Genomic DNA, 18,368 nt, shown 5'->3' on the forward strand with positions numbered 1-18,368 from the left:
AGTAGCTCCAACCCAAAGAGCAATTTTTTTTTTTTTTTTTTTTTTTTAATATTTGTTCAGTTAATATATTGCTCTCTCAGTTGTGCAATACAGTATTAGTAGGACCAGCGCACTACCTGCGGCACTTGGCCTGTGTCCTCTTGGCTATGGCCAAAATAAAGGCATATCACACTCTTGCTCATTTCATATTGCTGATATTGCAGAGCTTATATATTATGGTCTTTTGCATAATGAAAATGAAGCTTGCTATAGGACCATTTAGATATTTTGCATTGTGATGTTATTTTGATTAATTAACTGTTAATCAAGCACATCTTCAACTGAAATTCTCATTACCATCCGTTTAGATGTTTTGCATTGTGACCTTGTTTTAATTACGAATTAAGCACGTTCAGCCCAAATTCCCATTACCATAAAACCTTTTTTTTTAATAGCCATGATTTCCATTTTCGTGGTGATTTTCATTAAATAATCATTACTGTAATACAGTAATTATTTACTTGCATTACATCAAAAAATACTGTAAGGCAATTATAAATATATTTTAATATAAATTTGTAATTTGTTAAAGGCATTGCAGTATAAACTACCTTAGTAACATATGGGGCCAAGCCTTTAGTTTACTTTATTATTATTATTTCCAAATTGGAGTCAGTGGCAGCCCTATGACGGGAACAGGAAAATGATTAAATTTGGCACACTTGTAGTGATGGTCGTAAATGGTGATCTGACCAACTTTGGGGTCTCTAGGACCAACTCTAAAGTGCCATCACCAGTTCAAAAATTCAACTTTGAAATAGTAATAACTAGGGATGCACCAATACCAAGCTCCTGTACTCGTACTCGTAAAAATGGCCCGATACCAAACGCCTATACCACACAGCATGTGATAAGTGCCATATTCAGACAAAGAAACACCGGCAACAGACAGCAGAATGGAGTTATTAGAGATTAAAGATGCCTACGAAGTATATGTATGCAATGAATATAAAACATTCTGTATTAATGCCTGTATAGATGATTTGCGCCAGCTGGCAAGCAAATCACGCTGAGTGGATTGAGCGTGCGGTGGCGCAGACGCGCAAGCTTGTCGAGTGAATATCCCTTTCTCACAGACATCACTGGAAAGTTTGTAGTTCGGTCGGATATGTCAAAAAGAAGTAAGTAAAACGATGCAGTTACTTAATGGTAGGGAGGGAGGGAGAGAACGCGCACTTCTGTTGTGTGATCTTTATTGATGTTCGCTCACTTAGCATGCGTCATTTGGATTAAAACTAAATCGTAAATATAAGACAATTTATAGGGGCATTCACTATAAATGTCATTTTATTTTTACCCTTAAGCGTACACTACATTCTGGCGAAAGTGACACTAACAGCCTGTGTGAAGCTAGGCTGTACTGTACTTGTCCCTCTCATTCTGCACCAGTACAAATACGTGTCCACGTTGCGCGTGTTTTGCTTGCTTCATGAGTGTTTCTGCAGTAAAGGAGTGGCTTTGGAAAATAAATCGCTGCACGTTTCAGATGAAAAAAACACGACTTCTATTTATGAAAATATCACAGTTAGGAGATTTATAGCGAGTGGTTCCCTGCATTTTTACAGCAAATCACGTGATTACAGTACTAAGCCACTGCAATGGAGCAGCTCTAATGCTATTAAATTTAAGATGATGTAACAAAAACTTGTAAAATACATTTTAATGGGCATAATTAAGTGTGAAAATAACAGAAGGATATACAGTCAAACCAAAAATTATTCAGAGACCAGATATCATTTTTGATATTTTTTTTACTAGTGGGTGTAGGACACTATAGTTCATTTATGTAAAGTGAGGATAGCAAAATAAACTAAACTGTGATATATTATACCCAAAAATTCTTCATACAGTGGACTACCAGTAAAATTGATTCAAATTTGGGACCAAAAATTATTCAGACCGAGTCTGGGAAAAAAATTTAAGTTCAGGTTTGCATGAACCTGGTTGACAGCATGCCCAGGAGACTATATACTGTCATTAAGGCTAAGGGTCACCCGACAAAGTATTGATAGTTGTGTAAATATTGACAGCTGTATGAATAATTTTTGGTTTATTGTAATCCATTACATACCTTTCTATCAAAGTTATATAACATTATCAAGCTGAATTTGTTCTGACACAGTTTAACTCTGAGTTCTTGTCATATTTTATTACCATTTTCTAAACTATAGCGAATAAAACTGTGATAATGTGAGAAATGTTGAAGGTGACTGAATAAATTTTGGTTTGACTGTATCTGTTTGATAAATTAAGTTAACCAACTAACATTAAACACACTCATTTGGTTTCTGTACCCAATATTTTAAAAAATGTACAAATGCAATGAAAATATTGGTATCGGCAAGTACCAAAAATAAAAGTATCGGTATCAGGCGAGTACTGGAAAAAGTGGTATCGGTGCATCCCTAGTAATAACTCTTTAACCCCTTACTCTAGACAAATGTAACTTAGTACACCTGATTCTTCTCCATGCTGATTCCATTCTATAGCTTACATTAAAACTCTGCCCATTACAGTAGCAGCCATTTTTAAAAGTACAGTATTCCGTTTTTTCACTACTCCTCCTTCAAAATGCTATACCTTCATGGCTTAGCCCCGTATTGCTGCTAGCAGCTACAGTTAGGTCCATATATATTTGGACACTGACACAATTTTCATAATTTTTGCTCTGTATGCCACCAGAATAGAATTAAAATGAAACAATCAAGATGAAATTGAAGTGCAGACTTTAAGCTTTAATTCAAGGGACTGAACAAAAATATAACTTAAAAAGCTTAGGAATTACAACCATTTGTATACACAGTCCCCCCAGTTTCAGGGGCTCAAATGTAATTGGACAAATAATTATAATCATAAATAAAATTTTTAATGTTTTGTTGAGAATCCTTTGTAGGCAATGACTGTCTTAAGTCTGGAACTCATGGACATCACTAAAGACTGGGTTTCCTCCTTTGTGATGCTTTGCCAGGCCTTTACTGCAGCTGACTTTAGTTGTTGTTTGTGGGTCTTTCTGCCTTTAGTTTTGTCTTCAGCATGTGAAATGCATGCTCAATCAGGTTGAGATCAGGAGATTGACTTGGACATTGCAGAATAATCCACTTTTTTACCTTCAAAAACTCCTGGGTTGCTTTTGCTGTATGTTTTGGGTCATCGTCCATTTGTACTATGAAGCACCGTCCAATCAACTTTGCTGCATTTGGCTGAATCTGGGCAAGCAGTACATTCCTATACACTTCAGAATTCATGCGGCTAATTCTGTTCTCTGTCACATCATCAAAAAACACCAGTAACCCAGTTCCACTGGAAGCCATACATGCTCATGCCATCACACTGCCTCCACCATGTTTCACAGATGATGTTGTATGCTTTGGATCATGAGCTGTTCCAAGCCTTCTCCATACTTTTTTCTTCCTGTCATTCTGGTGCAGGTTGATCTTAATTCCAGCCATCCAAAGAATGCTTTTCCAGAAATGCTCTGGCTTTTTTTAGATTATTTTTTTTTTTGCCAAAGTCTAATCTGGCCTTGTTTGCATCTTGTGGTGAACCCTCTGTATTTGCTCTCGTGAAGTCTTCTCTTGATTGTAAATTTTTACAGTGACACGCCTACCTCCTGGAGAGTGTTCTTCTCTTGGCGGGGTTTGTTGTGAAAGGGTTCTTCTTTACCATGGAGAGGATTCTCTGATCATCCACCACTGTTGTCCTCCATGGACGTCCAGGCCTTTTTATGTTGCTGAGCTCACCAGTGTGTTCTTTTTTTCTCAGAATGTACCAAACTGTTGATTTGGTCACTCTTAATGTTCCTGCTATCTCTCTAATGGATCTGTTTTGTTTTTGAAGCCTAACAATTCTGTTTCACCTGCATGGAGAGATCCTTTGACTGCATGATGTGGGTTCACAGCAACAGCTTCCAAATGCGAATGGCACACTTAGAATCAACTCCAGACCTTTTATCAGCTTAATTGATGTAGATATAACAAATGAGTAGCCCACATCTGTCCATGAAATGGCTTTTTAGTCAACTGTGCAATTACTTATGGTCCCTTAAAAAAGGGGGGAGGTACATATTAAAGAGCTGTAATTCCTTAACCTTTCCTCAAATTGTGATGATAATTAAAGCTGAGAGTGTGCACTTCAAGCTCATATTCATTATATAATTGTAACTTAAATATATTTTGGTCAACAGCTAAAATAATAAAAAAAATAATATGTGTCCAAATATACTGTGTGTGTGTGTGTGTGTGTGTGTGTGTGTGTGTGTGTGTGTGTGTGTGTATTTTTCATTGATATTGATGAATTTTTTAACTTGATATTGATACTTGTGTATGTTGATACCTTGCATCAGATATGGACTGGCTGTGGACTCAGGATGCTTCTCTTGATCTTCTTCTGGCTGTTCACCCTCCCAACTATATTGTTCTGTGGAATGGAGACACTGGCACCAAGCTGTGGAAGAAGAGCTATGCTGAGAACATCCTGTCTTTCTCCTTTGACCTCTTTGAGCCCTCCAATCTGGCATGTAGGTATTCTATCATATTGTATTCATAATAGTACTTAGGGATGCACAGATACGGTTGCTGGAAGTGATATTTAAATTGCGAACAAATCTTTTGAATTTGGTCTTTTTCTTTGATTTGTTTAAAGTGATTCACACAGCTGGGACACTTTGCTTAAATCAATAAATCTAACAAAAATTATTATGTTAAACATTGTGATGTTCCACTTAGTCTAACTGTATTGTACTGAACATTGCTGTACAGTACAAAATGGTATTGTGCATCACTAATAAAAGTTATTAGTATGGTGCATAATATATGGTGTAATGTAGTTTAAGTAAATACCAATTTACTAAACTGTTTCTCAAATTTTTGCTATTTGTTCTTTTCTATATCATAGTGCTAACCAGCGAGGGTATAGTGTTCATCACCGATTTCTCACACTCTAAACCGCCGGGAAGTGGAGGTAAGAAGGTTTATATCGCCAGTCCTCATTCCAGCCCTGCCCATAGCAAACCTGCTGCGGCTCAACCTACCGGTGCCAAAAAGGCCCTCAATAAGGTCAAAGTGCTCATCACCAATGAGAAACCCACGTAAGTTTAGCACAACCCAGAAGCACTACAGGATGTTTGACATTACATTATCATTGTTGTTGTTGTTTTTATATGTGTGGAAAAACTGAATAATCCATGTAAAAATAATAGAAAATTTAAAATGTCCTGTAAAATCCTGTTCTCCTAGGGGGAAAAAACAATTGTTTTGTTTTTCTTTAACCAAGAAGTAAAAGTTTACCTCATTAAATAGCGGAAAGTGCAATGTTCAAGGATGCAGAGTTTTGAAGTTTGAGCATAGGTGGAAATACTGGGGGGGTTGGGGGGACAGGACTCCCCCATCTGAGGGTTGTCCCCCTAAAAATATGATTAAAAACTACACTCCCCCCCTCCCTTGCCTCACAGTGCTTTGGTCCAAATGCCTGCTTTCCACTTTTACATCACCTACACACACACACACACACACACTCACACTCACACACAAGTCTGATGAGAGAGAACAAATTCAATAGTTGTGGAACTCCAGTAAGTAAGGCTGTCGAGGGTATTTTATTCACTTAAACATTGGATGAAGTGATTATTTTCTCTTTAATACAGATGTTTAATACCAATGTATTTTTTGATGAGTCCGCTATGTTAGCAATAATAACGTTACCTGCTTGACGGATAGTAATGTCTACAATGGACACGACTGCTGTTCAGGTGCGACCACAACAGCTTGAAGTTGTCTAATTTGGCATGGTCTTCCTGCTACACTAATAGTAGTAAGGCTTTCCTCTGTGTATACATATCCTTACAAGTACAATTTTAGCTGTATTATTTGTGTCCCCTTCAAAAATTGCTTTTGAGAAATTTTATGTTTATTGTCCCCCGCCCCCCAACTGTTAGACGAAATTTACACCCCTGAGTGTGAGAGGAGTATCTTGTATCTTGTTGACACAACAGCAGTTAGCTATGGTTATTACTTCAGAAATCATTTTATTTCTTAATGCACGTTTTGAACGAATTGGGTGAACCATTTGGCATGTTGAACCATTGGCCATAGGCACTTTGGATTTGAAGTGGCGCTGCACAGACCGATCAGTGTATGACATCAAAGTACCGCAAGAGCAATTCAAAAGCATATGGAGCCATCTGCTCTCTATAGCTCTTGCTGTACTTTGATGTCACACACCGATCGTTCTGATGGTGATGATCCACTTCAAGTCTAACAAGCCTAATGATTCAATGGACCATTCATAAAGAACCATTTACTTCACTCCTGAATGAATCAGCCATTTGAACGAATTGAATGAATAAATGACTCGATGACTTAATCATTAAGACATTTACCACCACCTACTGGCAGTTTTAGTTTATCATTTAGAGTATCATTTCATTAAATAATTAATAATAATAATATTATTCATAATAATAATACAATTTATAATATAAATTATAAAAGGTATGGTTCACTCACCCAAAAATGACAATTGTGTCATCATTTACTCACCCTCATGGTCCAAAAGAGTATATGTAATACATTTTATCAAACAAAATATTTCTTGCTGAAGCTACTTTTTGTCTGTTTGATGCATTACACAACAATGACTTTAAATGATCTTTTGGGAGTAATTTCAGCCAAATTTGATGTGCGATTAATTAGATTCATTAATCGCCACATCATGTAATTAATTAGATTTTAAAAATGTAATTTCTTACCAGCCCTAATATATAATTATAATTAATATATAATTAATTGAAATAAATGCTATAATTCATTCAAATAAATGTGATCTTACTGTACTATTTGAAAAGGGCAGAATGCTAGAGCTAACAAACCGTAACTGACGAAAATAACTGTCATTTTTACCCTTCCGGTCAAATATTGCGCCGCAAAGGATGTTCCAATTCAGCCCATTGCAAGGGTTTTGCCAGTAGTGGGCACTCGTGCAATGTAATCAGTGATGTACATCCGAGTTAAAGAGATGGAGGAAAGTTAGCGAGGAAAGGGCATTAAAAAAACTAGAAAGCAGCCCATGATGCAGGGCAACAACTCACTGCGTGTTATAGCCTACGGAATGCAGTTATATGCCCTTAAAAGTCAAGTGAATGGGGGAAAAATGCATGCTTTGAATGAATCGGGTGAACCAATGGTTTAATGGCCCATTCATAAAGAGATATTTACTTAATCTCTAAATGAATCAGCCATTTGAATATGAGATGTTGAAATATCCAAAGAAAATATAGAAATATTTTATAATATAAAATTTCTATAAAATTTTTGAAACTTGATGGCGTGTCTGATTAAAACACTGGAAAAAACACCAGTCCTTTGGTCTTTTTTATTCCATTGGATTGAAGAAGCATAAATCTTTAACAATTCACATGACATGAAGTTCACAAATTCACATGGAGCAGGACTATTAGGATGGACATGATGAACAGGATGCACAGGACAAACAGGATGTTTTTAAGTCATTAACGCATCCTAAGGGAAGGACTCAAAGGACATGGTTGGGTGTCCATTCAAACACCCACACCTCACCAATGCAAAAGGGACAAAGGAAGGAAGTAAGGTATATTTATAGACCTTAAACATGGGGAATATGGGTAATGTAGTGCAGCATATATGGAAATGTAGTTTACTAGGAATTGTGGGAGATGTAGTACAAAGGAAAAAAAAAAAAGAAAAAACAAATAAGTCAAATTCACAACAGCCGCCCCCAAATACAGACATGTATTTGCTATTATTCATCAATTTGGGATAATGGAATCAACTTAGCAACTGGGCGTACGTAAGTTTTTCCATTAATAGCAATCTCAGCTACTCTCACACATCCATCCTGACAAGGTAAAAGACGTACTTCCCTACCAATGGGCCATGATGCTCTTGGAAGTTGAGAATCAATAACTAACACAACAGCAGAGTCATTTAGATTAGGATTTTCTCTATTCCATTTTTGACGGAGCTGCTGACCTGGTAAATAATGTTGAATAAAGGCTGTCCAAAACTGGTCAGCAAGGACCTGACTGTGGCGCCAAGATCTACGGCCAAAGAGCTAAGTGTTAACATAAATAACCTGGGGTAGAGAAGAGTCTCGCCGCCCCATGAGGAGGAGATTTGGGGTGATAGGATTGAGGTCTGCAATGTTAGAAGTGGCGTAACCAAGTGGCTTAGAATTTAACACTCCTTCAACTTCTGTCAGAACTGTCTGTAGAACTTCTTCTGATACTGTTTGACTGCCAAGTACCACATGCAGAGCTGCTTTAACAGAGCAAATCTCTCGTTCCCATGAGTCTCAAAAATGAGGAGCTTGGGGAGGATTACATTTGAATTTGATCTGCTGATTTTCCAGTTTAACTTGTAACTCAGTGGTAAGGTTCTGGAAAGCTTCCTTCAATTCTCTTGCAGCTCCACGAAAATTACTTCCTTGGTCACAAAGGATCTCATGCGGCTGACCTCTCCTGGATATAAAACGGCGTAGGGCCATTAGGAAGCTGTCCACATCTAAACTGGTTAACAAATCAAGATGCAGATATCGAGTGGTCTGGCACTTAAACAGAATGCCCCATCTCTTTTCTGTTCTACGACCAATCTTGACATGGAAAGGGCCAAAATAATCCTGGTGGACCAAAAGGGAGGTTTGAACAACTGGAGCTTAGAGAGTTGAAGATCTGACATTTGAGGGATAGATGATTTAGCTTTCCACTTCCTACATTCCAAATAAGACAACTGATGTTTCTCCCTCTAATGATCCAATAATTATGGCAAAGTTCTAAGAAAACTCTCGCTGGACCAGCATGGAAAAGTTTCTTGTCACAGTCCTTGATGATTAAACTAGATAATGGATGCTTGGTTCATCCAGTCATCCTTGACTCCATTTCAGGTTCCATGTCCTCTACTCGTCTGAGCCTGCCACCCACTACAATAAGTCCCGTTTCTTCTCTGAATTTAGGGGAAAGTGTAAGGAGACAATGTTGAAATTCAATAGGCTTTCCTTCCTTTAAACACTGGTACTGGAGGGGAAACTTTGTTGCTGGGCTTGTTTTAAAAGAAGGGTTTGAATGACTGAGGGGTCACAAGAGTCTGGACTATGTTGTCGCAATAACTCAGTTGTGGCAGACTTTAACTCTGGCCATGACTGGAAACAGGAAGGGTCTGGGAGTACAAGATCGTCCAGTTGTGTTAACCCACAAGAAAAGGTACATTTCGGAGAAAGGTTTTCAGAGCTCAGGATCAGGACTAGCAGATCTGGACACTGGACACAGTCCACTGATGTGGAGGAAATTTGAAAAATGATGGACCTTGTCTCCATATATGATCAGGTTTGGCCAGCTCAACAAGCGTTCTGCCTGTAGTAATGTCATCTGCTGGATTCTGTGCAGAAGGAATATATCTCCAAGAAGAGAGATCAGTGAGTTCCAAGATTTCAGTGACTCGATTGGCTACGAAAACTTTATAACGGCAGGAGAGAGAATGCAGCCAAGACAAAACAGTTAAGTCAGACCATAAGAAAATATCGGTCAAGGGAAAAGTAAATTCCTTTTGCAAGAGTTTGGAGAGCTGTGCACCTGTTAGAGCAGCGCAAAGTTCAAGGCGAGGGATGGAAATTTGCCTTTTTGGGGCAACTCGAGATCTTGCCATGATAAAGGAAGTATGTACCACGCTCTTGTCCATTTCCATTCGCAAATAGGCTACTGACCCATATGCGCTCTCTGAAACATCGCAAAAAATATGCAGCTCACTGTATACAATTTGCTCGGAAGGAAACAGCGGGGAATCTGTATCCATGACAGATCAGGTAGCTCAGTTTCCCAAGCCTTCCAGGCCTGTTGGATAGGGACTTGGCATAAGGGGATCATCCCAACCCCGAGACTCCATCTAGCATTGCTGTACAATGACCTTAGCTCGCATTGTAAAGGGAGTAATATAACCCAACAGGTCATATTGACTAGCGAGAACTTTATAGATATTGTGCATAGTTGTGGCGTTATACTCCACAGTTCGAGATCGATACCCCAATGAATCGGAGGGACAGTGCCAACTCCGACCCAAAGCTCCTTCTTTTGGATCCAAACGGTCTTGACTGATCCAAAGTTCAACACTCTCAGACCTGGCTTCAGAAGGAAGATGTTTCACAACATCAGGCTGGTTACTTGCCCACTGTCTGATTTCAAATCCCCCACTCATCAGTAAGGAACACAAGAGGTTAAGGTGGTTCTTTGCAACTTGCACGTGTGGGAAACTCTAAACAATTATCCGCATAGAACGACTGAAGTACAGAATTCACTATATCTTCATATCCTTCTTGGTAGTCATGGACATGCCTTTGTAAAGCATATTGTAACAAAGTTCGTAGTTCGGGAAGAAGGAGGTGGGAACCGGCAAACATTTAAACAAAACTTTAATAAAATAAACACAAAAGAAAGTCTTTTAACATCAAGCAAGTCCCACATTTTATGCTCTAATTCATGCATGTTCTTTAAGTAAAAAATAAAGATACAACTGCTTTGCTTCCGAAGCACATATGCAACTTTTTAATTAATATATAATAACAGTTCTTTATTTAGTCTACAATAAAATGGCACAATGCATAATAATGTATTGTAGGCCTATTTAATTAATTGTTCTTTTGTCGTCGTGCCACCATGTCAGATAGGAATTCATCAACCTGAAGCATCAGCATCATACTCAGCATTCAAATACCTAAGTAACAGGCTTAAAATGTTCTTAAAATAAGCTGGTTATCTTGGCAGAATGTTGAGTTTTAAAAAAAGGTATTCTTGAAATTTTGGTGATGCCATGAAAAAATCCACACAGAAATTGGAACCTGGCTTAAAGGGATAGTTCACCCAAAAATGAAAATTGTGTCATTAATTACTCACCCTCATGTTGTTCTAAATCCGTAAGACCTTCAAGTTCATATTCAGAACACAAATTAAGATATTTTTGATGGAATCTGAGGGCTCTCTGACCCTCCCATAGACAGCAAGTGTCCTTACATGATCAAGCAGGGGCGTTGCACAAGATCCCGGGCCCTAGGCAGTCCTGATGGGCCCCCATGACCCCCCCCCCATACTATTTTAGTTTTTTAATCCCTACCCTACATGAACAAACTGCGCACTGTATGATAACCAAACAAGACTTGATTCAGTCATATTTTATTTGCAGAATGAACAAGACAAAGGGAACAGATAGCTTATATGACATTGGAGTGTTCTCAGTAAATGCCACTGAAGGTAGCCTAATATTAATGCCATACGTGCTTAAGTCATCATCTCAGACTTTCTTATCATAGTCTGGTATATAGTCTCAATTTTAATTGAGAGAACATTTATTTTTATTACGCTACATTACTTCAAGGCATAAATTAAATCTTAAACATGCCGTTTTAGTTTTGTACATTAACAAAAAGCTCCATTCATAATAAAAGACAAACAAACCTGTGTCACTAGTCAGTGCAATCAACCAAGTTATTCACTATCTGGAGAAAAAAGGCAAAATTAAACAAATACTATTGCTTACATACTATAGCTTCCTCAAATGTATAGCTTATACAGAAGTTATTCCCCAGTAAATGCCCACTGGCGTGTCTTTTTGCTGGCAAAGTCATTGATGAGGTCTTGAAAGTCCAATTTTTTTGCCAATTGGCTTTCAATGGAGAGAAGAGCAAGACTGTTGAGCCTATCCTGGCACATTGTTGACCTCAAGTAGTTTTTAACAAATTTCAATTTGCTGAAAGCCCGTTCACCACCAGCTACAGTGACGGGTAGGGTGCAGAAAATCCTCAGTGCAATACAGATTTGTCCAAAAATGCTCTGTAGCTGCAGCTTGTATATGTCATTAAGGAGCTGAAGAAGGGACTGATTATGAGGAAATGTGGCCTTATGTATTGCTTTCAGGTGCAGCATTTCATCCTCAAATTCAGCTGTGAGGTCTTTGTGGTATATTCTTGTCAGAGCCCGGCATGTTACTTTTATCTCTTCTTCTGACATATCTGCCAACTTCAGAATCGGTGCAAATGTTTTGCATATGGTGGCTGTGGTCTGGAACCTTGCACCTAAATCACTGATTATGCTGTCCATTGCAACAAAAAAGACCTGGTTTCTGAATACAGTTGCAGCATTCTCTTTAGTTTCATCTTCTTGACTCTCATCTGGTATACTTTTCCTTTTCTGCTTCCGCTTCTCTTCACCCTGAAATTGAGCAGGAATCTCCATGGCTTGGGCTACTAAGCAGGCCTCGGCAAGGAGGGAGTCCCATTCACAACGAAGATCCTGCATTTCCTCTTGTAGTGCCTTGATGTTTGCAGCCTCAATGTCCAAAGAAATATCCCCTGCCTGAAGAATCAGGTTACGATTTTCCATGCACTGTAGTACCTTTACCCACACAGTGAGTAGAACAACTGCATCAAATGTGTTTAAATATTTTTTTAGACCTTTTGCTTCAGACTTGGCGTCATTTGTAAGGCTGCATGTGTCTAATACACATTGTAGTGCTACCAGAATAGAGGGTAGGTGAGTTGCCACCACTCGTACTGCAGCAATCCGGGCACCCCATCGAGTGTCAGAGAGACGATGAAGAGAGCATCCAGTTTTTTCCTTCAAGATTGCCCATCGCTCTGGACTAGCGCTAAAGAAATTGTATAGGCGATTAACACTGCCAAACAATGTTGAGGCCTCGGGGCATGACTGAGCTGCATGTACACCCACCAAATTGAGGGTATGGGAAGCACAGGGGGGAGTACGTAGCAAGTGGGTTTTGTTTTAAAATCTCAGCTTGCACACCTTTCACTTTCCCTGACATGTTGGCTCCATTGTCATAACCCTGTCCCCTACAGTCCTCTAATGGTATGCCCCTGTCCTGCAATACTGCCTGAATCATTTCAGAGATTTCCCTGCCTGTCTTTTTATAAAAGTTTTCAAATAGACAATCTCTCGGTTATCTTCCATACATCACTTTCTACATCTTGATGTACGTATCTCAACAATAGCACATTCTGTTCAGTGTGAGAGATGTCTGGTGTTGAGTCACATATCACTGAGAAGTAAATTGCAGCTTCTCTTTCCGCCAGGATAGTGTTCAACACTCTTTTGCCACAGAGCTCGTGGCAAAACGAGCTCTGTGGCAGGTGCTCGTGTAAAATGGGATCATAATGTGCCAACAACTCTAAAGTGCCAAGAAAATGCCCATTGTGGACATCATCTAAATTTGAATTTTTGCCTCTGAATGCAAGGTTTCGTAATGTTGGGTCACATGCAAAAGCCTCTGTAGAATAAGCCTATTCTTTTCTATTTCTGCCAGTAGTTGTCTTTGAAGGTGACCATCAACTCCAGTTGCTGCCAGTAATGAGTGCTGAAGGCTTTTCCATTTCACTGCTTATGAGGCATGTTTTTCTCATGTTCTGGCAATTTGTTGTACATTCTTTGCCATTTAATGTGTGCTAATTTAACTCCATCCTTGCTGTTCAGAGCACTTCTTGATGGCTTTGTCAGCTCATGAGAGAACAGAAGGCATGGGATGCAATATAGAGCCTCTGCACTCTCACTATGAATAAGCCAGTCTCTTCTGATTTTTTCACGGCCGTTTGCTGACTTTACAAATTCAAGATAAATGGGAAATGGTTTCCCTTCCATATCTTTAGGTGGCATTTTGTTAGTTTTCTCTGTACCTTTACTTGCCAGCCTGAGTACTATGGTGTCGCTCTGATCATTCATTAATTGATCTGGCCATAGTCCTGGATCCTCTGACAAAAACTGGTCTGAATTGCTCTGCCTACTTTCCAGTCCCTCTCCATCGCTCATTTGCACACTGTGCTCAGAGCAACACTCATGCTCCCTGCTCTCTTCACTTCCACCATCATCCTCAATCACATCTTCACATCTTTCTCTACATGAAGGATACATTTTATATTAACCTCTTATCCTAATTATAACCTACTATAATAAAACGCACTACGATGTTAGTGTCACTTAACACCTTTCAGTCAGAATGGCTAAACATGGTTTGCTTTCATTTTGAACTATATTAGCTCACCTTGTCTCAAATCCAAGGAAGAAGATCCAGATTCTACTAAATCTGACAAATATAATGTTGTTCATTTGTAAACATTTGTGTACATAATGTAAAAGTTAATTTCAGTAATTCAACTTAAAAGGTGAAACTAATATATTACATAGACTCATTACATGCAAAGTGAGATATTGCAAGCCTTTATTTGTTGTAATTTTGATGATTATGGCTTACAGCTATGAAAACCTTTTCACAATATTCTAATTTTGAATTTGGGGTTTTCATAAGCTGTAAGCCATAAATAATCATCAACATTAAAACAAATAAAGGCTTGAAATATCTCACTTTGCATGTAATGAATCTATATAATAAATTAGTTATACCATTATATTAATATATTAACTATATTATATATTAGAATTACTGAAATAAATTAACTTTTGCACAATATTCAAATTGTTCGAGTTTCACCTGTTGCTACCGATGAGCTAACAAGCTACCTATGACACTGATTAGCCTACTATTGCTAATTTTTGATATTATAGCCTATTAATTTCAAATTAAACATGTTTCAAAATTACGCTATTATAATGGTGTGTTGTATGCAAACAGCATTGTTAGTGTACAGTTTATTTATGTAGCCTTTACCTGAGATTACATGTATAACCAAATTGCCATCTGAAAGTGTATGTTCTGCTCTTTCAATGGGTTGTCTCAGTTAATTTTTAGCACTAACGATCGCGGATTCGCGGGGATATTCAAGCAGTTTAGCACTATAAATTTCGTGTTCTAGTTTGTGCTCACCTTTCTTTGAAAAGAAGTCCGTAACCAATTGTTTCCCCTCATTTTGTTTTCTTAACTTCTCCTGTCTTTCCTTTCTTTTTTGGTGGCCTGATTTGGCTTTCTTTGAGAAAGACATTTCTACAGCGCTCCACCAGATGCTCAACTAACATAAACAAACTGCGTGCAGATGGACTAAACCATTTGGCGCAAGGGGGGTGGGATCATGAAACCGTCAGTCAATCAACCAAGTTATTCAGCCAATGCACAAAATTTATGTTTCATCTGATATTCATTATGAAATTTAATTAGGAAATGAAAATATCCAGGTAAAATAAAATATATTCCATACTTTTCAAGGGCCCTCTCTTCCTTTGGGGCCCTGATAATCAGTACTGGTTTTACCCCCAGTCTGACGCCCCTGTGATCAAGCTCCAGAAATGTAGCAAGGAGATCTGTAAAATAATCCATGTGACATCAGGGGTTCAACCGTAATTTTACGAAGGTATGCAAATACTTTTTGTGCACAAAAGAAGGAAAAAAATAAACAACTTTTTTCGTTTGCACTTTGATTTGAACGTATCCGCGTGGCACAGTTGACACAGAATAGCATACGTTGACAACACCGCTGTATTGCTCGGAGACACAAAACAGTTCTGCCGTGGCTTTGATTGGAGCTATTTTCATCAGCAAAATTTAGCAAAAACAGTCAATATTGTGTCTAAAATGTAAGTCACTTCATTTTAACTTCTTGTTTATTGAACTACAATTGTATAAAATCACATTGCAATCGTGTAGAAACATTTTGGTCGTGCAATGTTGCGTACCTAAATCATATTATACATTTCTTTTTTTCCAACCGAAGTATGCATCTATAACTTTTGTGAGTGCTATTGCACTCATTTGTTTTGATTTATGCAGGAGTCTCTCTCACACACTCACTCAGGCTGCGCAAGCCTCATCTGGCATGACATAAATACATTATCAGTCGCCGTAAGTGTGACGTCAAAACAGACCGGCTCGGAATCGGCAGACTGTAATTCCGGTCCCTAGCCGGTCGATCGGTGCATCTCTAGTATCTCAGTACCCTTGTGAAATGTGGGAGTGTAGAAAACAGCCACTATAACACACTCCTTACACAGACATATTAAAGAACTGATTTTATTAAGTTATGGCCTTCTGGAGCGAGGAATATATTCTTTCTTTCTGTCTGTCTGTCCTTTCTGATATTCAGTCACTCAAACTGTTTGATCCCTCTGATTTATCTTTCTGATCTTCCATCTATTTGCACATTGCTTTGCCCTGTGATGTCAGTGTGAGTGTGTTTATGTGGTTTTATTTTCCATTGATTGTGTCTCGTTGTCTCAGTGAATGATAGAAGGTCTTAGTGGAGCACCTCTGCTCTCTCTTCCTCTGTTCACTGCTTTCTTATTAGCAGCAGGGTTTCCACAACCCATGCCCTTTTGCCTCCTGGAGTCTGATTGATTTAGCTTATTCCCAGCATTGATTTCCATCCTATAAACAAAAAGCAAGCCCCCTTCAGAGCTCATTAGTTCACTATTAGTCCTGCAGCATTTAGATGAAACAAGTAGTGAGAGAGCAACAGTCACAACAACAGGATTTTAAAGGGTGTTTATTATGGATTTTCCCCCATCGTTTTATTTTTCCCCCTAAAGTCCAGTTGTAGTCAAGTTTTTACACCAAACTTAATAATTTTGTTTTTCATGACTGTTTACCACTCTTTTTGGGATATACAAAGTCCTCACGTTATGCATAGTATGGTGTGCCATTTTATCATGTGTTTTCTCCATTGCCCCAAATAAAGGGTGGTGGAAGAATTGTTTTTTTTGTATGTGTCTTATACTAAGTTGTGTGCAGGAACACAAAGACGATGAATAAAGAAAATCAACTTTATTGAAAGAAGGACAAGCCTGACCAAATTCAGCTACTGCGTTAATGAGAACTGACCTCTTAGAGAAGAAACGCAGGCATATAAACACTAGAGCAAACAAAGAGAACTAATTAAGCAACAGCTGAAAGAAAGGACTAATCAAATGAGTAACCATAGAAATGAAACCGTAAACAGAACATAAATGTGATATTACGCCCTCTTGAGAAGGCTTGGGAGAAAGGTGGTTTGGGAGGCAGACAAGGAGTGCGCGAAGAGCTGGATAATGGCAGGCAGACGAACGACAGACAAGAGGTGAGCAATGATGGTGGGAGTGGCCAGCTAGGAGTAGGATCCGGGAGACCGGGATGGAGCCGCAGCGATGAGCAGCCAAGGTGGAACGTGGGTGCCAGATGACTGTGGCGACGATAGTACGAGGGAGAACAGAGGTATAGTTGGAGGGAAGGAATAGCCGACAGAGCTGACCTGGAAGCCCATGGCAATGGCAGAGTGATGACTGACCAAGGTGAACTCGCTACGATGGAGTCTGGAGGAGCCGAAAGGACGACGGTCACAGGTGGAGTGATGGGCTCGGAGGATTGAGGTGGAGCCCATGGGTCAACTCTCCAGTTTGGCCAGTTGATGGTGGAGCTGAGGGGCTGAAGGGAGACGAGGGAATTGCTGGCTCTAGTGTGGTCGTGCAGGATTTTTGTGACTATATTTGATATTGTTGCTTCATATTTTGCCTTTATTTTTGCACTGTAAATATTTGTATATATTAGGAGTAGATGTGCTGGTATTCAGTAATGCGATATATCATGGTAATGAATATGCACGATATTGTTATCGTGGGCACTTGAAAATACCGTTTTAAGAATATTTTTCCCATCAACTGGACACAATGCACAACACCGCTGTATGCTGTGTGAAAAACGCATGCGCACTCTCAAGTAAACAAACTCGGATAGTGCAACGTGTGAAAGAGAATGAATGCTGAATGAAAGCACACATTCACTCTCTTGACAGCAGATGACGCTAAACAACAGAAATGCAGTGTTACCCTGTAAACAAAGCAGCTGCGCTACTTTCTAAAACTATTTAAATGGTTTAAATAGGCATTCAGATTTTTGTATTCGCTATTGTGTTCATCACAGTGGCATGTATTTAAATATTTAGACTTAATAGGCTATTTATTGTCAAACTTGTTTTTACATTTTAATCTGGATTACAACATGCTCTAGATATTGTTTTGAAAATGTTTTGATTTTCAATTTGACTTTTTTAATGAAGTAATTTGTAACTGTAACGGAATACATTTTAAAAATAACCCTCCAACCCTGAAAGTGATTAAGTGTTCAAAATACTCATTGCTACAAATATCTGTACAAAAAACAATCTGTAATGTTCTCTTTAGGCTGCATTCAACAACATCTTTATAATCAAATATAATAAACTGTACAGTCATGGTCAGAATTATTGGCATCCTTGGTAAGTATCATCAAAGAAAGCTGTGAAAATAAATCTGTATTGTTTATCCTTATGGTCTTTAATTAAACAAAAATCTAACCTTTCAACCAGTAAAACAAATGAAAGTGGGAGAGAAAAAAATCACAGTATGAAAT

The 18,368-nt window shown here is 38.6% G+C and overlaps 1 protein-coding gene across 1 annotated transcript in view; it reads left to right on the top strand.

Moving 5' to 3' along the window:
* LOC107564771 (WD repeat-containing protein 11) overlaps nucleotides 1-18,368 on the top strand; it is a 161,614-nt gene that overhangs the window by 9,881 nt on the left and 133,365 nt on the right. The window contains exons 4-5 of the mRNA XM_016249924.1: nucleotides 4,382-4,555; nucleotides 4,933-5,125. Of these exons, the coding sequence (XP_016105410.1) occupies nucleotides 4,382-4,555; nucleotides 4,933-5,125 (367 nt within the window). The remainder of the gene's footprint in view (nucleotides 1-4,381; nucleotides 4,556-4,932; nucleotides 5,126-18,368) is intronic.

Source organism: Sinocyclocheilus grahami, unplaced genomic scaffold (genome assembly GCF_001515645.1).
Source record: "Sinocyclocheilus grahami isolate Dianchi unplaced genomic scaffold, SAMN03320097.WGS_v1.1 scaffold960.1, whole genome shotgun sequence".
Taxonomy (NCBI): domain Eukaryota; kingdom Metazoa; phylum Chordata; class Actinopteri; order Cypriniformes; family Cyprinidae; genus Sinocyclocheilus; species Sinocyclocheilus grahami.